Below are 22,829 nucleotides of genomic sequence, written 5' to 3' on the forward strand. Positions count from 1 at the left end.
AATAGTTAATTCGAGGAGCGAAACACGGAGGACTCCCAACATGAAAACATGTGGTAAAAATCTGAAGATGGCCACTAGGGGGGGAGGCTTAGGAGGAAGAATGTCATTGGCTGGGGCAGTATGACCCAAAGTGACAGCAATAGGGGTTAGGGAGAATTCTCAAAAATGTGCCAATTCCCTGCACCTTAGAGAGCCCCAGCAACTTTGCTGGATTTTGAGGACTGATTTTTTTTAACCTGGAGAGAGAGTGACCCTTTTCCCCACTCTCTCATGTATTTTGATGTGAGTTTTACCTCTGTGTTTCTTTTGGTTATGGAGTCTGACAAACTCCATAGGCATCATCTTTTCCAATGTGTCACCCAGCACCTTCAGTGCAGTGGCAAATGGAAGTCTTTCAGATTTCCCCAAGGTTTCAATACCTTTCTCTGGGATAAACTACTGTTTCCCAGAGCAGTGAAGTGAAATTGACTTACCTTACCATTGTATCTTTCTAGACCCAGCACACACTATCTTACGAGTGCTGGAGGGGTTACTTAGTATCCCTTGTGTCTAGATACTCATGTAACATTTTTTTTGTTACCCTTTCCTCACTGAACGGCTGGTGGCAGTGGTTTCTTTTGAATTACCATGGTTTGCAGTTACCGTGGGAGGCGCTCGCGGCTCCGGTTAAGCAACCACAGGAGCAATCTTTTTCAAAATGGAACAGAGCCATCTTTGACAAAATGGTCCCCGGTCGTCTTTTTACGCCATGTCTTTGTGGAAAGGTCCTTCTAGAGTTTTTCTTTGCGTGCCAAACCAGGTTTGGTCTCTTTGTTCAATTCACCTTTGGTGGGATTCAGGCGTCAAGCCCGCCTCTGGCTCCAGAGTGCCTGGGGTAGGCAGGAAGTGAGGGAGGTGCCCGAAACTCCCTGTGCTTAGTTTCCTAGGAGACTCAAATGCACTCTGTGGCGATTGGCTGGCTGACTGTCCGGCAAGGATAGCCACCCTGCTTGGTGAGTGACAGCTAGGCTGGAATGAAAGAGAACTGAATAAAAGACAAGTCTTTTGAATTGGAAGGCAGAGTCGACCACTGGACGAAGGAACCGAAGAATTACTTGAAGAGGACGCCTGCCGCAACTCCTGGACCATTGGTTTGCCCAGTGAAGCCCTGCTGCAGTGCTGAAACGCCAAGTTTGCATCGACAGAGAAGCCCCTGCAAGGACGACTTCTCCCTTTGAGTTGGTGGGACCAATCAGCTCCAAACGCACGCACTGGGACATCCATCTCGGAGCTGTTTGAATTTCCACAGAGTTGCTGCTGGAAACCGGATAGCCAGGGAGAGGAAAACCAGATTGTGTGTGTGTTGATTTTAAGCTGGCCTAAAGCTTTTGGAAGATCCTCCGGACTCACACGAAGTAGGACAGACCAAGCCTAAGCCCCCTCAACAGAGTGCGGGACCCCAGAAGCAAGGAAAGTCCATCTTGACAGCCAGGAACCGCATTGCGGCTATTTGGGGTAGCCGCAAGTAGCTGAAATGCGATACAGCCACTGAAAGTGAAGTTTGCTGGGTTTGACCATCCAAGTGCATTGCAGGAGTCCCCCAACGTCCTCCCTCTTGTCTCCACGACTGAGGCCCAGGAACAGTGAGATATGCAGAGCTGCACAGGAACAGAAGTCATCAGCTGCATCTATTCTTCTTTGCGAAGGTACTGTAAAACAAGTCTAAGAGAACTTACCTCTTACTGTAGAAGTGCTTCTAACTTCCACAACTCACAAGTTTAATCAGCTTGTGGCCATACATTTGATTCTTCTTTTCTTCAAAGACTCCTAAGAACTTGTGCAAACACTTTTCGATTTACTTACCAGAAGTGCTTCATCCTATACAAGACTTTTGCCCATTGACTTTGGCTTAGCCTATTGAATTGTAGGACTCTTAAGAGGATCTAAAAGTATTTGCCCTGTTTAAGAATATTTGTGACATCTTGTGTTCTAATAACCTTTGCCTTTTACCAACTTTTAAGAGTGTTCTGAATGCCAACAGTAAGATATTAATGTCCCCAGAACCCTTGTTATTGAAGTCACCTGTGGTTGTAGGTTGTGTCTGTGGGCTATCCCAAAAGGGTCTTGTCTGATTCAGAACCTAAAGGTGTACAGTATTGTGTGTTACTATTATATTGCTCCCTTCCAAAAAAAGGCTTTATAACTGGCTGATAAATTAATAATGGTTTATGCAAGAAAACCTGAGTGTAGGTTTATTTGAATACCTGTGACTGTGAATCTCTGTGTAACTCCACTACTGCTCACATTTCTCCTCTTGAGATAAGCCTGACTGCTCAACATGATACCAAAACTGTGTAGTACAAAGCTTAAACCAACGGTTGGGTTGCCTATACCTGTGGTCAGAGTTGCATGTAGTGTTCCCAGAGGGTACTGCATTCAAACATTGCCTAACAATAGGCTATAGAATCGACAAGCAGTTTTTATCTTTAAAGCAAAACTGCTTTCATTTTACAAAGGATTCCCAGCCTGACGAAGGGGAATATTCATGGCCATGTGAATCCATGTAAGACCCCATGCTGGAGAAAGAAAGGGGTCTTACAGCATGGGCCGTGCTAAGTGTACCTAGTAATTTTGTTCCTTCTGAAGATACCTGCAGCAAAAGAGTACAGCACAAAGCACTTCTCATGCACCTTTCCGCAATGTTCCTAAACAACATCTATATGCAGGAGAAGTCGTGAATTTTGAACAATGTATATTATACAATGGTTACAAGTGTTTAATTTGAAAAAGTAGCACAACGTTTAGCGCTTATTGAATTGGTTCAGTCTTTTCAGATTGTTGATACATATTTTACACAGTGCGGCACAACTTAGTGTTTTGGGATGTAAAATTAGGCACATGTCTAAGGATGCTTGCATAAAAAAAATATGTTCTGCCTTACCTTCCATGTGCAATGATAAGCTCCATTGCTTCATCAACTCTTGCTCTTAGTGAGTCTTCACTGGCTAGTAGAAGTAAAAGTTGAGCAGCGGACAGGTCCAATAGCATGCCAGTAATTTTACTCGCAAATGCCTGTTAACAGAAAGACAATGTTTTAAAAAATAAAAAAATACATTCACTTTTCCCTTCGGTAACATGAAAAATGTAATGGCTAAAAGTGCCTTTTATGCTACACGTACAAAAGACTGCCCACAATAGTTTTTCATATACTTTTACACATACAACATCCTTTCAGACGTCAGTGCATTGCACAGAACTTATGGCCCTATCAAAAAACAAGGATCACAGACTTCCTCCTTCTCCTGTGTTTTTAATGCTACGAACCAGCAATGACTGGAGGTACGGTCAACTATGATGTCGACTGATGAACACACTACGCACGGTCCCCACAGAAATTCTACTATTCTTCTACGCCTTTCTCAAAAACAATTTTTATTAATCACATTCCTCTCAACTGGAGAATGTAATTATATATATATATTTTTTAAAAAGGCATGTGTTGTCTCATATTCCAAATTCACAAACATCAGTTAAACACATTAATTTTGGGTTAATATATACAACCAAATAACATGGCTTAGTTATTGGACCACAGGTTCACATATTACCCGGCTGAAAAGGTTGACAGAAGTTCACTTAAAGTCCTAGGGTCCAGCAAAAGAGCTTGGGGTCTCTAAGGAAGAGAGGAATTAGACAATTTCTGAGAATTCTCCCTAACCAGCGCCACTCGTGCTCTAAGGGTAGATGCAAGTCTCTGCTGAGCACATCTGCCTGAAGATTGTGTTCCCCTTGAACATGTTGTGATGGTAACATACTGTGCTTGAGTGCCCATTTTCAAATGTTCTGTGACAGTTGGGACAGCCCTGGAGAGTGAGTGCCTCCCTGTTTGAAAAGGGAAAACACGGCTTCTTGATGGAATGGGAGGTGGTCATGGAATCCCTGCAGAATGACTTTAGATAACCGTACTGTCCCTACAAACTACGAATATTGGGGATAAAGTGTTGAGAAACTGGAGGAATGGTAGCCCTGGAAGGGGGGCGGGGAGGAAGAGGGGGTGGGGAAGGTTTACAATTTTTTAACTGTTGATTTCGGGAATGTAATGACATAAATCGAATAACAAAATTCTTTGAAAAAAATAAAAAATAGAAATTAAAAAAAGTATAGTAGATCGCCATGGTGCTGTCTGTAAGGACAAGAACGGTCTTCCCCTGTAGGTGTGTTTGGAAGGCGTTTAGGGCTTTGAACAGGGATGTCATTTCACCAAGATGCCAGGGGGTAGCGGAAGTGACATTACACGACCCATGACCTCTGATGACATCACAGGAAGTGATAAGTCATATTTTACCGGCTATAGTAAAATTAGCAATTACATGCCTGAATATTCTCAAAGTCAAAAAGCAAATTACACTCTGCAGTGGATACAATTAAACTGGTAACTGAACAGCAGGCCAGTTCATCTGCAGGTCTGGTGCAACTTTGGCCACATGTCAAGCTTGTGTGGATCTCCTTTTCATATTTAATAGGTAGGCAAAATACATAGCATTGGGAGGGTTCATAACTGTATTAAACAATTTAGAGTATCGCAAGGAAAGCAGCGCACTCACACGGTATCCCGTACTCTGGGCACTCGTTACCTCATACATGCAAACAAACATTGTGAACAGCATGCCATGGAGATAGGATATATAGACACATAACATTAATTGTGGCACAATGAAATCAAGGGCCACTTTATGCGCTATGGTCAACCATTTCACTTTTTGCTGGACTTCTGGATTCTTTTCTTTCAATCCTGTATGAGTGGGGCCTTTTCCACTCATTCATTCTTGTAGGCTCTGTCTTTTGGAACTCTATTCTTTGTATCCACCTGTACTATGGAGTCCGTCTCCTCCATAGCTCTTAAAGGCATCTGTGTTTTTCTACAGCAGCACACAACTTCATTCCGAATTTTTCCTGTGTCAGACCGGAGACTGTTTACACTCCTTGTTACTACTGCCCGCCTACAAGAACACCCTGCACAAACCATCTACTAAGGACATAAATGATGAAAAGATCCATTTAGGCAATGTCCAGATGACAGCTGAGAACAATGATCAAGAGTCGGAAAACATTTTGGGCACAACCATGAGGCATGTAAAAACGCAGGAAAAGAATGAAGAGACAGTTCAAGATAGCCTGACCCAAAAACAAATAATACAAGAACAACGTAACCATGTGATGAACATAGAACAAAATCTACAGTCGGAGCTAACGAGAGCTGAATGGAATGGAATGGAATAACCTGCCCTACTTTGACCGAGACTCACCGTCACAGCAGTTCCCCAAATGAAATAGAAACAAGCACTTCAGGCGATATCCTTATTCAAGAACATGTCATTTTGAAAGACGAAATAACTCAAAACAACCAGCCATTGGAAAAGAAAAGCGCAATCTACACAGAACACAACCGAATGCAATGACACACCGAGAAAACTAAAAGAATAAGAATAAGATTGTCCAAGCAAGGAGCACTGTCAGAATCCATAACTACATGGAATGGGCTAAAACAAGGATGCAATCTCCACTAATTAATCCTCCTAGAATTAATACAACTGCCCTGCCTTGCATAACATATGCGTATGACATTGTCCTGATGGCCAAGACGTCAAGAGTTTTGCAACTTGCACAAAATTTGCTAGGAAAGTACATGGAAGAAAATCTCAAGATAAACATTGAAAAAACTAAAATAATGCCGATAATCCATGAGGAATCAAAAAAGACCAAAGTCCAGCTATTTATGCTAGGTGGAAACATCCTAATGCAAGTAAACTCAATCAAATACTTAGGAATCAGACTAAAGTAAATCCCAAGTTGAAAAAGAACATGAATCCTCAACCAACTAAAAAGCAAGAGTCAATAAAAAAAACAAGGCAAAGCAAAAAGAAAAAGGATCGAGAGCATTCCTCCGAAATATATCTCTCCCACAAACTAAAACAGCTACAACGCAAAAGAAAAGAGAAGACTACCTCATACAAACGAAAATAAAGCCGAAAAACAAAGCTGCCCCTCAAACTAACAATGAAGAGCAGCAACCTAATCAACAGGTAAACAATGAACAAAGCATAGATCTCACTATGTTTTCAACATACACAGATGAACCACTGGCTGTGGAGGCAATAGAGGACATACAGCTACATGAAGCCTCAATGATAATAGTTGACCAATATGTGGAAGGTCAATCACGACATTCAACCAGAATAGAGCTGACTTGTGAAGACATATCAGATTGCATTCTGATATGCAATTCAACTATCATCAGCCTATATTCAATAAGCGATAAAGACTCATTGTATCAGGACCATCATACTTCAACCAATCACACAAGATATGACATAACCACACAATCTGTAACCGAGAATGAGTACTCAACTAATGACCAACCTAGGTTCGACAACAGCCCAGAAAATTGCAATAGTAGTGAGATGTAACAAGAAATGGAGGCAGGTGGGATAATAAAGCTACAATTTTGCGATCCTAGAAAAAAATGCAATTCCCGCAAGTTAAAATTAGAAAGAACAAAACAGACCAATGACAAACTAGTACTCAACAGAACAAATATACGACTACTACTACTACTACTACTACTACTACTACACGCAATTCCAATGATGAAAGCGATTAGATCCAGTGACATAAAATTAGTCACATTTCTAGACGAAAAAAGCTTGGATAAAGTTGAGATTGAATTATACGACAGAATGTAAAAATGTAATCCTAACCATGAAGAAACAACTTAAACTTCTGGGATTTGCAATTTGTGAGACACAGAACCATCAGAATAAATCTAATGGAAACGACCCCAACGGCCAACAAACATTAGCAGTTGCAGCGGGGAACGAAGGATAGAGAGAGAAAGCAGAGAAAAGACACAAATAAACCATCATGAGGAAAAGAAAGCTCTCCAGAAAAAACGGTCATAATGATTACACCACTAGAACGCCCCATGAAGAGTCAAGATACATCATCTGGGGGGACCTACTCTATCAAAATTCAAAAGAAAGAACTAAACAGCCAGAATCTCCAACCACCAATTAAAGAGGAAAGTAAAGAGATGACCTTATGCACGTGGAACTCAAGAGGCCACTCCCATTTATTTCAATTAAAAGAACAATTATTTTATGACGTCCAAATAATCTGTATCCAAGAAACTTGGATACACAATCAACCTGTCTCGGATGGCTATCGTTGCTTCATGAATCCAGAAATATGCAGAGGGAAAGGACGACCATCGGCTGGACTTTTGACATTGATAAAAATAGAAACAACATTAAATGTAATTGAATCTTTCAATGTAAACTCCTGGGCTAAACTAACCATTATCGAACAATCCACGTTTTAAAACACACCAAAACACAACCCAGAAAATAGTCCTAGAAAGAAATTAGGTATAATGAACACATATTGGAACTCCATAGCCCTAACTGAATAAAGATTTATCGATGCAGTCTTCTCAGCCATTGATGAAGCATCGGCAAAATGTGATAAAATTGACTTTATACTATGCTGTGATCTGAACATACATTACTTTGACAAAGAGTGGAAACTATTAGATGAGGACAGTTTGACTACACGAGCACGACGCTGGCAAAAAGAGGCAATCAAGAGAAACCTACACCGATCTGACGCCCAGGAGGAAAGGTCCAGAGTACTGAAACCAACATGGTGTAGAAGAACAAAAATAACTTTCAGACGCTATATACACATGTCAACAGCTATAAAAGAATTAATTCTTAAAAGTGACAACATATATTCTGCCAATAGTGATCACTACATCCTGATCAGAACATGGCCAGCACCTTGCATCGTTAAAGATCATATCCAACTCCCTGCTCTTGAGACCAACTGCGCCATTAATAGATTGAGAATCAGCCAAAGCCAATTAGAGAAATTACCTGAAAAATGTGCCCAATCAAAGTTAACAGATGAATGAAAATTGAATTATGAATGGATACTGTGTCCGTTCAGACTGGTGGCCAATAACTTGGCGAAACCAGCAAAAAAACACGTGCAATGGTTTAATTCGAAAAAAATAGTTGCAAGAAAGAAAGAATTACGCAAGAAAATCAAAATAATAATTAAACAAAGCCACAAAAATAAGCTTAGCCTAATCAAAGCAGAAACATTTTGTTACTCAAACTGGATCAAAAATAATCGAAGAACCATACAACAAGATGACGCAGAGGAGATACTAAAAGCTCTAAAGAAAAATACCAGAAATGTATGGAACCTGTGGAATGATCAGACCACACGTCAGCACCTCATGATTTCATATGTCCCCCAGTCAGTTTGGATGGCGCACTTTGTAACCCTATATCAAAAAAGGCCAATATTCAAGAAAAGAATCCACAAGAATCTGCAATGAGATGGGATATGAATTGGGATAAAGAAGACATCCTAAAGGCAATCCTAAAGTAAAATGTATCCCAGGCTCCCGACCCGAATGGCCTGTCCAATGCGATTATCAAAAAGAATCCCGAAATATGGGCAGAATTATGTGAACAACTTTTTGTCCTAATCACACAACCTAATAAGATTCCTAGATTTTGGAATCAGGCAATTTTGTTTCCCCTTTATAAACAAGGTGTTACAAAAGATCCATGGAATTATCGATCAATAGCCCTCCTTGATCCTCTGGGAAAGATCTACAGCACATTTCTTTTAGGAAAATTGAAAACATGGGTGTCAGAATCTCGCCAAACAGGATTCGTTAAAGCAGTTGGAACTAACATCAACCTACTGTTCCTTAAGCTAATAAAGCACAAAGCCATAAGAACACACACCCAGGTTTACGCTGCTTTTGTGGATCTACAACAAGCCCTTGTTAAGGTAAACAGAGACTCTGGAATAAAATGGCTCAATGGGGCTGCCCAAATTACATTTTAGTACCTATTAAACAGCTTTACACAAACACCAGCATTAGAATAAGATTGTACAAACAAGGAGCACTGTCACAATCCATAAATACATGGAATGGGCTAAAACAAGGATGCCCCCTGGCAGCTTCCTTATTCAATCTGTTTACACAAGATATCGAAGAACAAGTGCAATCTCCACTAATTAATCCTCCAAGAATGAATACAACTGCCCTACCTGGCATCACATATGCGGATGACATTTTCCTGATGACCAAGAAGTCAAGAGGTTTGCAGCTTGCACTAAATTTGCTAGGAAAGTACGTGGAAGAAAATCTCCTCAAGATAAACATTAAAAAAAACTAAAAATGATGCCGCTAATCCATGAGCAATCACTGCAGACCAAAGTCCAGCTTTTTATGCTAGGTGGAAACATCCTAATGCCAGTAAACTCAAATACATAGGAATCCGACTGAAGTAAATCCCAAGTTGAAAATGATTGGATGGACCAATTAAAATCCAAAGCCTACGCCCTAGCGAACCGGGTGGATTTTTACACAGAAAATATGGAAAATGTTCTCTCAAACCTAAACTACCATTTTATAGGCAGAAAGTCATTGAGATACTCACCTATGGGGGCGAAACACTGATAAACCTACAACCATCAATATGGCCAAAACTAGAAGACATCTTTTGCCGCAAAACACTAGCATTACTTAATTCCCTACCTAAAACACGCATTCGATATGAGCTTGCGCTGCAATCTATGGAGTCCATAATCACATGGAAGCAGATGGACCTATACAGGAAACTTATCACTGAAAATAAGATTCCAGCACTACAAATCTTTAAAACGAGAATGGCGTCAAGTAACGACGAAGCATTAACGAAATGGAAAAATATGTCAACAGTAAAAGAGAAGACGCAGACATCTCGCTTGAAATGCTCATTAATAGACCGCAGAAAAAAAAAAAAATGCCATTAATGACTGGATACTAACAAATCAAAACAAAAGTCAATACCAACTAGATCTTGCATGCAGACATGAGATTTGAGCGCTGAATGAACCACCAACACACCTAATGATCTTCCCGGATCAACAAATTCGGGAAACATTCATGAGAATGCGCCTAAACATTCTACCCACTCGGGAAGTTCCAACCAAAAGAAGACAAATACCTACAACCCTTAAATTCTGTTTTTGTCAACATTCCAAAGATGAAACCATTCATCATTTAATAATGGAATGTCCAGCTCTGATGGAGAAAAGAACATTGAGGATTGTACATGAAGGGAAACAAAAATCTGACACCAGAAGATCGATGGGCACAAATTTTTTTGGGCTCTAATCAGAAACTAATATTTACCATCATTCAATTTTGGAACAATCTAATGGGATCAACTGACAAGAACTCATAACAGAGTTGAAGAGAAACAAAACTCATTTCGTCATTTTTTTAAATTTCTTTGTGTTAGATAATAAGCTGTCTAGATTGATGAGTGTATAAATGAAAAGTTTATAATCTAAACTAAATCATTAAAAAAAATAAAAAACAGCAGCACACAGCTCCTTATGGGCCGTGTTGCTGGGGACCCTTACGGACCTCCGTTAAGATTATTTTTCAATATTCTTAAGTAACTACAGTTCTTAAGGATAGAAAGATACTGAGAGTGTCTCCCAAAACTCAAATAGATATTGGCGCACACAACACTCTGTGGAGTGCCAAAGGGATACCAAGTATCCCCCTTCTCGAAGCTAATGTGACTTTTTAATCGCCTAGACAATCACCTAGTTATAGCTGGTGGCAGTGGATCTGTTCTACCAACTATTGTGTATTTTGTATGCCGCAGGCTATGTCCATAGCCTCTGTAGTGCACCATAGGGGCACCCAAGTACCGACTTGGGGCCTCCTTATTTTTTTGCTATTACCAGTGTGGTTTTCCTTTGTTAGCCCTTCTCCCACCATTCTGGGAGGGGGAGGTCTGTGTGTTTGTTTTGCCTTTGGCAGGAACCAGAAGGTATCCCTGCCTAGGCTCCAGAGTGTCGGTGCAGGCAGGAAGTAGGGGAGGAGTTATCCACCCCCCTGCCCTTTGTCTGCCAGAGTGCCTGAATATGTTCAGCTCCCACAGGGGGCCTGGCTGTCCTGATTGGACAGCCAAACAACCCTTATAAGCAAGTCGACCACAGGAAACAGAAGTAACCGAAGAAGAATAATACAACCAGGCACACCTGCAGATCCTTTGCAAGACCACTGCTGTCCTGACCTCTTTTTCTATGCGACAGAGGAGCTCAGGAGAGGTCGACTTCCCTTTGGCTGGTGGGAATAACCAGTCCCAAGACTCCCAATGTCCTAGGAGCTTCCAGAGCTGCAGAACCCCAATACCAGCAGACCTGTTGTCCATTTTGAGTGCATCATTGTGTAAAGGCTGGATCCGTCCAAATCTTTGCTGAACCTGTAAGGACTCTCCAGAGATCTGATCCAACTCGCCCAGACACCTTTACCTGAGTGTGGGACTGCAGGAAGCAAAGAAGATTGACCAGGCGATCTGTGTCCTTTGTTGGTGCTGCTGAAAAGGCGCCAAAACTGCAGAGTGAACCAAGAAGTTGCTCAAAGTCTTGCTGCAGGTCCTTCATCGCAACTGCTGCTGAGACACATTCCATTGTCCTGCCTTTCATCATCAGACCAAGGAGTCTGGAGGTCGGATCCAGAGCTGGCACATCGCGGAGAAGCCAACAAGAACACTTTGTTCAAATAAACAGTACTGTGGGGAAAATGGTATTGCTAACCTGAGAAGTAGCTCCAGAGCGAGCGTTGGAGTGCATGCAGAGGTGTCCAGGGCAAGCCCCTCTGACCTCAGACCCTAGCCGCTGCTTTTGTACCCTTCTCAAGTCCATTTTAGGTCTCTTTTGTTAGTTGCTAACTTGCTGCTTCCATAACTTCAGACAGTGGAAGAAATCCATAGGAACTCTACATAATTCGCCGTTTGTCAAGACTTCAAGCCCTCTCCGAACTGCCTCTAGGCTAGGGATGCGTTTTTGAACTTTAAAGACTTGCCAGGCAAAGAAACCGTCTCTTGAACCTTGAACTAAGCTCATGTTGCACTAACCACTTATTTTCCTACCTTCTACAAATGTAACCGCGAACAAACACAAACGTGAAAGTGCCCTTTGAAGTGCATTATCTAGTATTCCTAAGTGTTCAATCGTAAATGTCTGAAATATGCAAGTGATTCTGGTATAAATAGAATAAATATATATCTTTTATATAATTATATGTGTAAGTGCTTCTTTGTTGTGCCCGTCTCGTTAAAGTTCAGTGTACTTACCTACAGCTCACATCTTCCTCTTAAGGTAAGCCTGACTCCTCTGTCACACTACCAAGGTCCTGAGCTAGTAGGCTGACACTACCAAGGTCCTGAACTAGTAGGCTGACACTAAGAGTTGGGTATCTACAAACCACTGGATAGCTTACTAAAGTCTTACTGCCAGTAGGACCTTAGGAAAACTCTCCTAACACCCTTCAGTCACCACTGCTAACAGTTGTACACATGTAGACTCTGGGATGTTTTGTATGCCCTCTTGCACAAGTCCCGACTGAACATCGCTATAGCCTGCCAGCAGAGTGGTATTAACGATACCATAAAGCTTCTTGCAGTCCTTGTCTGGAGGGGACTCGGGCGAGGACAGTGGTAACCCCCGAGTGTTTCCTGGTGGTTGTTACAATCAGGGAGTCTAGGACAACATGTGCTCTGATATATAAAGGATCCAAGGCCGCTGGACAAAACCGCTTCTCAACTCTAGGGTTGACAGCCCGAGTGAGCAAGGGTGTAAGTAAGGAGGGGGCAAGGTGCTTCTACAATGAGGACAGAAGAGGAATTGCCTGACAGACTTTCTTTGAGAATAAACTCAACAAAATCTGTGTCGGGTAGTGCCTCCTGGGTTATAATCTTGAAATGGTCAGCAGCCTTCCTGAGGAGGGTGTTGAATAACATTGATCGTCAATAGGAAAAGAGTCCCGTGGTTGAGTGACGGAAGGAGCGTCCAAGAAAATATTGTATGAGTCAGGTTCATGACAGGGGTAGTGGGCCAAGTACCTTGTTCATCGGCAGGGGCCCAGTTATCTGGATCTTGAGATGGGGTCCTGTGAGACTGGGAAAATAGATAGCATCTAGGTCTTCCTGAGAGATAGTTTTTACAGGAGTCTCGGGTAGATGTTGTCTAGGCGGGGATGAAAACTGTGCACCTGGAGAGTAGGGACTTGGAAGGTATAGGGCAAGTATCTATAGGCCGATGCCTCTTGAAAACATCATCGAATTTGTCTGAAAAGTTGAGAAATTCAGGCATCCTCTCCATACAGACCTCAAATTTCTCCCTAGTCCACACAGCGCAAGAGGATTCATCAGGGGGAGGAAAGGATGGGGGAGGAAAGGATGGAGCAGCTAGATGAGCATCCTGCTGCAGGGCTTGATACAGAGGGGGAGAGGTTGGAGAATACCCCTCGGGCAAATGGGAGGCTTTCTTAAACCAGAGCGGCCAGAGCTCTGAGAATAGACCTTAGAAAGCTTCTCTTGAAGCTTTGCAAGCGTTTTGGAAAGGGGGCCCGTTTCAGCACGTGTTTCGACGCTACCGCACAAAGGGCCGAAGATTTATGGGAGGGGCCCTGAAAGGTTGAAGTCTTAAAGCATTGAACAGGCCGGGATGGGTGGTACGCAGCAGGCTCTGAACTGCAAGTTTCAGTAGGCCTCTTCGAGGTTTTCGATGGGCCTGCGGGCATCGATGGCTTCTTTGAGTCAGTCGATTGAGGCCTGGGTGTTGTGTGTTTATGTTTAGGGGTATGGTGTGCGTCCTTGTCGACGGGGTGCAGACTCCCCATCGAACTAACGGTGGCATGCTTATCGGGCCGTGGACAGACCTGTGGGAATCAGCAGACTCCACAGGTGCAGCTACGGCTTCCAAATCAGAGCCGCGCCCATCACTAGACTCCTCATCCGAGGTGCCGGCAGGAGAGCGACTCTCAGCCAGCATGGCATAGGCCGCTGTGAGGAACCCATAACGTCAAAAGCATGGACACAACACAAAATATCAAGTTTCGAAAACCTTTATTATTTGGAAAAGGGGTTGGAGACTTCCTAACTTGCCCGATCACTAACCTGGAAGTTAACTCGACCATTAAATAAAACAGAAACAGTCCTAGTCAGTCTTGTCAAGAAACAATTAGCTAAACTAATAAACCTAATCTTGTCCTAACACTCATACAAAACTGGGTGCAGGGACATGTATTATTAGCAAAAGAAAAGCACATCAAAATAAGTCAGGATGGCAAATGGGGTTCTGTAGCAACTCCCTTCCCCATGAATAAACTGCAGAGTCTAGATATCTGTTATAAGGTGGTTGACAGGTACAGTTTCCTATTTAAGCACATCTTCAAGCAACAAGGTTAGAGTTGAACAGTTTATAACTCAGGTCTGACCCGCTTGTTTCTGGATTTAAGTGTCAAAATATCGATAGACTTCTCTTGCTTCCTCAGTTTAAACTCTGGGCTTATTTCAACACAATGGATTCAACTGTCCCCCAGGCCAGACAGGCTTCTCTTCCCCCCGTCTCTGGGCCAATTTTTACTGTTAAACACAGTTTTACCACCGGCTCCCTCTGTCGGACTCGAGCCCGTCACCTTAAAGAACACAGTTCACTGCAGGTTTCCCTCCATCGGGATCAAACCTGCTTTCCTCAATTGAAACAAACTTTCTCTTCAGGCTTTCCTCAATCGGGTTCGAGCCACTATGCGCCTTTGGTTAACTTCCCTGAGTCAGGCTTGAGTTTCTAGGCGCTCACACAATTGTCTTCTCAGCCTTATGCATAACTACTTCAACTTCTTTACAATAGTTCACACGTGCCATTCACAGCACTTTGGCGTCTTGCAATCATGACGACTCCTGCCTCTGGGAGTCTCAGTACACATTTCAACAGAGACTTTCGATAAGGAACTAATATTTTCAACGGACCACTGTTACTTGCAACACTTTGAAATGTCACAAACCGGGCTCTCTTCCATAGCATTCGAGAACTCACCGGTTGTGCTCGTCTTGTATCCTTCAGTTTTGCTTTAATGGGACTGGGGCCTACATCGCCAGCCTTGCTCCTCTCCAACTCGGTCATTCACCCAGGGGGGTAAAAGGCAGCCTCCAGGCACCCATGGCAGGAGAGCCAACCCAGTTCAATGTAGAGGGGTAGGGGGGGAGGTTGGAAGCCTCCACACTTTGCACTCCTCATCTTCTGCCTCTGGTCTCCCCTCCATGGCTCCCTTTCTTCTCCTGGTTCGCAGACTTAACACTTCGGCATCCTTGCTCGTCTCGGCCACGCAACCTCCCTGTACCTGTGCTGAGTCTGACCCCACTGTTCTCCCCAAATGCTTGGAATTCAGGTAGGGATCCTCTGCCGGACTCAGCCTTGCACCCTTCCTACTGGCCTCCCAAGAGCAACTGCCCCCTCTTGCTCAGCAGATTTCCTTTATACACCTGGGAGATGCTTAAATAGTGGAATGGGATTATGGGAGTTGTAGTGTCCTATAGAAGAGGAATAAAGACGGTGTAGACTTTTGTCTGAAATTAAGTGTTACTCTTAGTCCATAGTCCCCTTTCATCATGTATGGGAGTCCCTTGCGAGGGACGGGCACAGTACCTCTTTTCCACCAGAAAAAGCCATTTCCCCTTTAAATTTACTGGCGCGCGGGGGCGCAGCCTCAGGAGCAAGGGCTCCCTTAAGCCCGCCCACAGGCGCGACAACTCAGTCCCCTTTTGATGCGTCGGCTGCATTAAAGTCTAATGACCTCACTGGTCTTACTATAGGACGACGGATGGTGGGATGTGTAGAGGAAAGGGGACTATGGACTAGGAGTACGTTAGTCACTCACTCCGGTGAGTAACAATTACTCCTACGTCCCGTCCCCTTTCCTCCACCCTGTATGGGCGATTACAACTGACAACCCCCTGGGGAGGATAGCCTGACCTCTTAAACTAATAGTTTGTGCAGCACTGCTTGGCCAAATGCTGCATCAACCTTGGCCCTGGTATCCAAGCAGTACTGCTTGCAAAACGCTGAAGGCGTGACCCATGTTGTGCCCTGCTGATAACCTGCCAGGGAACGTGGTACTGGAACGCGACTGCTGTCGCTTTCGCTCTTACCGCATGCGCATGCATGCCCTGTGGCGGATCCTTACGCTGCAACTTGTATGCCTCCTGGATCGCCGCCGACATCCATCGAGCTATAGATGCCTTGGAGGCTTGCTGCCCAGGCCAAGAGCCTTCAAAAGTTACAAACAGTACGTCCGTCTTGTGGATGCCCTTCGTTCTGTCTAGATAGAATTTCAACGCCCGCCTGACATCCAGGCAGTGGAGCATTTCTTCTGCATTTTCCTTGGCATCCAGGAAGAATGTGAGGAGCACAATCTCCTTGTTGATATGGAAGGATGAAACTACCTTCAGAAGAAATTTGTGGTGTGTGCGCAGCACAACCTTGTCCTTGTGAAATCAAGTGTATGGCTCAGGGGCGACCAACGCATGGATCTCACTCTGTGAGCGGATGTAAGCCCAACCAGAAGGGCTGTCTTTAGAGTGAGCATGGTTAATGCGCAAAGGACTACATTCAGGTCCCAAACGGGATGCAGATGCTTGACCGTGGGGTAAAGCCTGGTCAACACCATCAGATGTTTCTTTGTTACCGGATTGGCCGAAGACAGGACAAGAGAGTCAGAGTTCCTATATGCAACAACAGAAGCCAGGTACGGTTCTGCAGGAATCAACCTGGATGCCCGACTTGGCGAGAAATGTCTAAAATGACAAAACTTGGTCAAGGGTGCATGTCAGTGGGTACGCACTGTGTTCTTTGCCCAAAAGCAGAATCTTGTCCATTTGCTTTTGTACTGCTTGCATGTAGCCTGGCTCCTGGCATTTTGGATGATCTTCAGATTGTCGGAGGACAGCTGAAGGTGCTGTAGCGTCAGCTGCTCAGGAACCAGGCCGCTAAGGCTGACCTCTCTATAGAGGAGTGAAACACTGCACCTCCCTGCTGTGCTAGTAGAGGGCCCTTCCCGAGGGAGGAAGGGGGTGCGGGGGGGGGGGGGGGGGGGGGGGGAGAATCTCAGGCTGAAGTGACATCTGTCGTAGGTCCGAGACACTACCTGTGCACTAGCAGTGTGGGTGAAAATGCATACGCTCACATCCCGTCCCAGGGTATCTGGAGCGTGTCTCCTAGAAAGTTGCGTCCCCTTCCTCCCCAGGACGTGAACTGCTGGCAGGTACGATTGTGAGCTGTCGCAAACTGTTCTGTTGTTGGGTGGCCCCATCTGCTGAACACTTCCTGGAGGATGCTCCCGTTCAGCTGGCATTTGTAATTGTCGGCAGCGAGGCTTCTGAGCCTGTCCACTTCCAGATTGGACTCCCCCGGAAGGTGGACGGCTGAGAGCCACACTCCCTGGCTGATAGCCCATTAGAAGATGTCCAGAGTGAACGCGCACAGTTGCGGGGATCTGGTACCCGGTTTGTTGATATAGAACATACAGGTCGTGTTGTCTGTCTGGATGCATGCTAGGGAGAATTCTCCTTCTAGGGCTAATTTCCCTCACCTAGTGAGTGCCCCAGCAGCTTTGCTGGATTTCTGGAGTTTATTTTTTTTCACCTGGTAAGAGTGTACATCTTTTTCCACTTTTACATGTGTTTTTGCCTATGTGTTTTACTCATTTTGTGATCTTGGGCACTGAAGCACACCACTCCCGGTGTGCCTGTTCTTGTGCGGGTTACACAGCACCTTTAGTGTAGTAACCCAGGGTTGTCTTTTAGACTTCCCTCTGACTCCATTTCGCTGGGGCCGACTACTGTCCCCCAGAGAAAGGTAAAGTAGCCATATACTTTACATAGTAATTTTTTTACCACAGACCCAGTACACCCCATCTTACATGGAGTACTGGAAAGGGCTAATTGGTACCCCTTTTCGGTCTGTACCTCCCTGAGCATTGTTTTTCTCTTTTAACATTTAGACTTGGCTCGTGGCTGTGGTATCTACCCTAACGTTTCTACCGCAATTATATTAGATAAACGTGGTACTGTTCTTGGCTATTATATTAGCCTCGAACATAAACCTGCTTGACCAAATCGTCTTTCTTTTGGCTCCGGTTGGTTTTATTCGCCATTTCTTTTTGTTAAAGTCCTTCTTGTGTTTTACTTTGCGTGGCAAACTAGGTTTGCCTTCTTTGTTCACCGTCTTTTTGGCAGGCTTCTGCAGAGAAGCCCTCCTCAAGGCGCCTGGGTGTCTAGGTGGGCTGAATGTGAGGGAGGGGTGTAGTCACCCCCTGCACAGGGTATCCTAGGAAACCCAAGTCGCACTTTGCCATGATTGGCTGAGGTGATTGTCCCGGCTGGAAAACCCCCCTGCTGCGTGATTGACAGCCAGGCTGTGTGAATGGGGGTTTTGCGCATAAAAGGCAGGTCTCTTGGGCTAGAAGTCAGAGTCGCCTCTGGAACTACAAGGAACCGAAGAGAAGCGGAGAGAACAACGGCTGCTGCAACTACCCCGTCCCGGTGAAGCCCTGCTGCAGTCCTGAGCTATCTACCCTTCGACGACTAAGAGGAGATCCAGTCCGGAGTCTTCTTCCCTTGAGCCTGGAGGGGATAACCAGCTCATTATCTTCAGCCAGAGATCTCTGCTGTGGTTGAAATCGCTGCACACTGCTGTAGTGGTCTTGACAGCCACCTGCTGAGCCTCTCCTGTTTTTAAGGAGCACACCTTTTCGTTGTCGCTGCTGCCGGCTTCATCCCTGTGTGGTGCAGACCCACCTCAGACGTCCTTCACAACGAAGCTCCAGGAATTGTGGGTCTGCGGGAAACCAACAGGAACAACTGCCAGGGGCTCCAGCTGCATCGTGGAAATAAGGTACTGTGTTCGACTTGAGGAAACTGGGTGAACCCCTTTTCTTCATCTCCAAGGCTCGTCCTTGTCTTCCCTCCTTCTTATAACTTTTGCTTCCGAACATTGACAATATTCAAGTACTCTTGGGCTACAGGGAATCGTGAACTATCTAACGGTGTGATCTTCGGCACAGGCCTCTGGTGTCATCTAAACCTGGCTCCGACCCTTTGACTTTTGAACGCCTGTTTCTGAGTGTTTCTCGATACTGTCTACCTAACCTAAATATTGCCTGTGATTTTTGCCTCCAACTCCCTCTGGGCATCTCAGGTTCCAAGTGTGTTTTTTACCCCGGTAGCATTTCATGTCACGGATACGCGTTTATTTAGTAGACCGAACTGTCAAAAAGTGACACCACCGTATCCGCGGTATCTTGTTTTGTTCATAACACCGGTTCATTCAAACACAGGGCACTTACCCTGAGACTTACTGTACAAAGTGAATTGGTTAGTTGTAGTATATTTAACGTCTGGTTTTGTTTACAGTTTAATAGAGGTGTTGTGTTTATAACTGATGGTTTAAAAATAAATGTACTTATATTTTTTACCTGAAACCTTGAGTCAGTGTTTGCTTGAGTCACAGTAATTGTGGTCCCTTTGTGTAATCTCTGCTACTGCTCATATACTCTTGAGATCAGCCTGGCTGCTCTGCTAATGCACACCGACCTGTCCTTGAATTAGGCTGAAAAGACTTTCGTGCTAACTGTATAGACATAAGCTCCAGCCAGTTGATGTGATTCTGCCGGTCTGTCTGCGTCCAGAGACCGTGCACATAGTGCGCTTCCTGGGTGGCTCCCCAGCCGTGGAGTGAGGAACATGTGGTAATGGTGTACTCTTATGGGGGGCAGGCGGAAGGGTCTGCCCACCAGTGGGCATCGAGGAGGTGTTACAGGAATGGTTTGTTTTTTAGTTGCGTAGCAGTTTTTTTTCTCTTCTTAGTTGCGTATTTATAACATGCTTAAATACCCAGAGGTTTCTAAGCACGGACACGGGGATCGAACCTGTGTTGCTTTGTGTCGTCTTGCTTCCAAGACAAGCATGTTGCCGCTGAGCTACCCTCCCGGGATAATCTTCCTTTTGTCACCATCTGAGGTCGTGGTCCAGATGTTGTGGGACAGAGATAAGTGGCCCGCTGATAGCCCGATTCCTGATCCCAGGTGTGATAAAATCATCCAATTGGACTCGTGGTATACGTTATGAACGTAGGTATTTATTTACTTGTATTAATATACTGAGGTCCCCCTCAAGCGGTTGCTGCCTAACTTCAGTTTCCGTGATCATAAGATTCTGGAATCTCATAAGACCCCAGAATCATATTACATCACAAGGTGACATGGCAGAGCAAAACAAACTATATATAACACCAGCAATCCTCGAAATGCAGCTAAATCCTCCTCATGCGGAGCCTAGTGTAAGGGATTGCCAGGAGACATGCTGCCAGCACTCCCAGAAGGTATTGATACCACCAGGCTGTTGAGATTGATCTGCTGCGGAAATGGGAGACTGCCGATTGGATCACCGTCACCTTGTCCCTCGTGGGGAACACCCTCTGCTGCTGTGTCCCAAAACAGGCCCAGAACCACCAGCATCTGAGTAGGGGTGAGCTGAGATTTCTGGTAGCTGTTTCAGAACCCCAGTTCAAATAGGGTAGCGATGAGTCTGTCCGCTGAATAACGGACCTGTTCCGGAGAGGAACCCCCGACTATCAGGTCGTCAAGGTACAGGTAGATATGCAACCCCTGCGATCTGAGGAGAGCCACCTCTGCATTCATGAGCATTGTGAAGACTCTCAGAGCTGAATTTAGGCCAAAGGGCAGAAGTCTGTACTGGAAGTGCAGACTCATGACTTAAAAACTGCAGAAACGTTGTAATGCGCCGGTATTGCAAATGTAGTGCTCATGTCTGATGTAATAGTTTTACACCTGTGTAGCACTCCAGCGCATTATCTGCATCACTCTCTCAGTTTATGTTATTGACTGTTTCATTGTACACCTCCAGCTTAGCCCATGTTGTTGATTGTTCCACGGTACATGCTCCTCCCTCCTATTACAGCTAGACCTCCCACATCACAGTTCCCCTAATTCATGCATCAGACCAAGTAGTCCCGTGTATCTAGCCCACTTTGCCCACCGTGCTACGGCCATAGACATCAGAGCGTCTCGTCTCAGCAGAATTGAATTACTCCATCACAGCACAATCCACCTAGATTCAGCCCCATTGCAAATGATAGTTAGCTATGCTAGTTCTGCTAATCATCATTATGCTCCCTTACTTTGTTATACCCTACAGTGTACCATGCACAGGTAACCATTTCCTGATATTCAGTAATGGCCTCTCCAGACAGGAATGTCCCAGACACAACCCCATACCCTTCCCAACACCATTCCTCCCGCACATGCCACCATTTCATACGAGCTCTGACATAGGGCATAATACCACTGTCACCTCTAACTCTCCTAACAAGAGCATTGCTCCTAACCAAATAGCAGACCCTACCCCCGCCAACAAATTCTCAATAGATACCAACCCCATTGTTGGACTAAACAGAACCATTCGCCTCAGATCCCGCACCAAGTTTCTTACTGTGCACCCCACAGTCTCACGTAGCATACCCAAAATACCCTCCTACAACAACCCCAAGCAAGAAAAAAAAGAAGGGAAAAGAGGTACCACCCACCCCTAACTATCAGAGACTCGTATCCTCCCCAGCCACAGATGCCGAAATGTGGCAAAACAGCGACCCTCAAGCCTTCAACCAACCAGAAAAGTGCCCTCATCAATGCCCGATCGCTAGGAGCCCATGCTATTGAAATCCATGATCTAATTACTGAACAAAATCTTTGACCTACTAATCATCAAAGAATCCTGGCTCACCAAGCCTCAGGTCCCTTACTCACCCTCGCCATACCACCTGAATACAGCATATACAGAACAAACCGAACACATACCTCAGGAGGCGGTGTTGCTATTATAGCACGGAACAACTTACAAATCAGACCCATCCCCCATCTAAGTCATCCCAGGCTATGAACTCATGCTAGCCAAACTCGCCCTTAACGATCAAACCACAAATATAGTAGTGATATACAGAACACCTAGCTCCAATAGCCTCCCAGGAATAGATATCCCGCTACTGCTCACACCGTTTATCAAACACAATACTAAATGCATCATCTTTGGTGACCTTAATCTAGGATTCAGCGCTCAAAGACATGAACTTCACCCAGCTGGTGAATGAGCCTACCCATGTCAAGGGCAGAACCTTGGATTGGATTGTGTCACCTAACACCAATCTCACTATTGACTATCACACCCCTCAATTGGACAGACCGCCATTACATAGAATTTACTATCATAAGTAAGGAACTCCCTCCTCCCAAGACTAATACCAGGGACACCATTGAAGCTAGAAATGCCCGTAAACTCACAGTAGAAAACTTCACCCCTATCCTCATCAAAACTCTTGTTTCCAACCTAGTCACCAGCAATGACCCTAGAATCATTGCCGACTACTACCACAAGTGCCTCACCCTTATCATCGAAGTTGCACCTCTGATAACCAAAATACACTGCACTGACAAAAAAAAACAATTTCTGGTTTGATGAAGAACTTGCCTCCCTAAGAAAAACGGAACGCACTCTTGAACATGCCCATACTAAACGTCCTACCCCAGAGACAGCCAAAGCATTTAAGGATGCAAATAAAAAATATAAAACAGCTATCATCTCACACACAGCCAATGGCTTTAACACTAGCATTAGCAATGCCATGTCAGATTCCAAAGAACTCTTTTCCATTCTCAGGGAATTAGAAAATCCCACCCCAAGCACAACCCCGCCCCCCCATCAACTCCAGCAAAGAGTGGTGCACCACCATTCAGGATGCCTTATCGGCTAAAATTGACCTATTGCAAAATAAAATAAAGACTAGAATACTGGCCTTAGTTGATAAAAACCCTGCCCTACCTAACACTCCCCCTTCGCCCCCATCCGCACTGAAAA

At 44.6% G+C, this 22,829-nt stretch overlaps 1 protein-coding gene across 9 annotated transcripts in view; it reads right to left on the reverse strand.

Annotated features, from left to right (window-relative positions):
• UBR5 (ubiquitin protein ligase E3 component n-recognin 5) overlaps nucleotides 1-22,829 on the reverse strand; it is a 2,447,509-nt gene that overhangs the window by 428,897 nt on the left and 1,995,783 nt on the right. For all 9 annotated transcript variants that reach the window (XM_069621460.1, XM_069621458.1, XM_069621459.1 and 6 more), the window contains one exon: nucleotides 2,921-3,051. In XM_069621460.1, coding sequence (XP_069477561.1) covers nucleotides 2,921-3,051 — 131 coding nt within the window. The remainder of the gene's footprint in view (nucleotides 1-2,920; nucleotides 3,052-22,829) is intronic.

This window comes from Ambystoma mexicanum, chromosome 5q (genome assembly GCF_040938575.1).
Source record: "Ambystoma mexicanum isolate Mex_15411 chromosome 5q, UKY_AmexF1_1, whole genome shotgun sequence".
NCBI lineage: Eukaryota > Metazoa > Chordata > Amphibia > Caudata > Ambystomatidae > Ambystoma > Ambystoma mexicanum.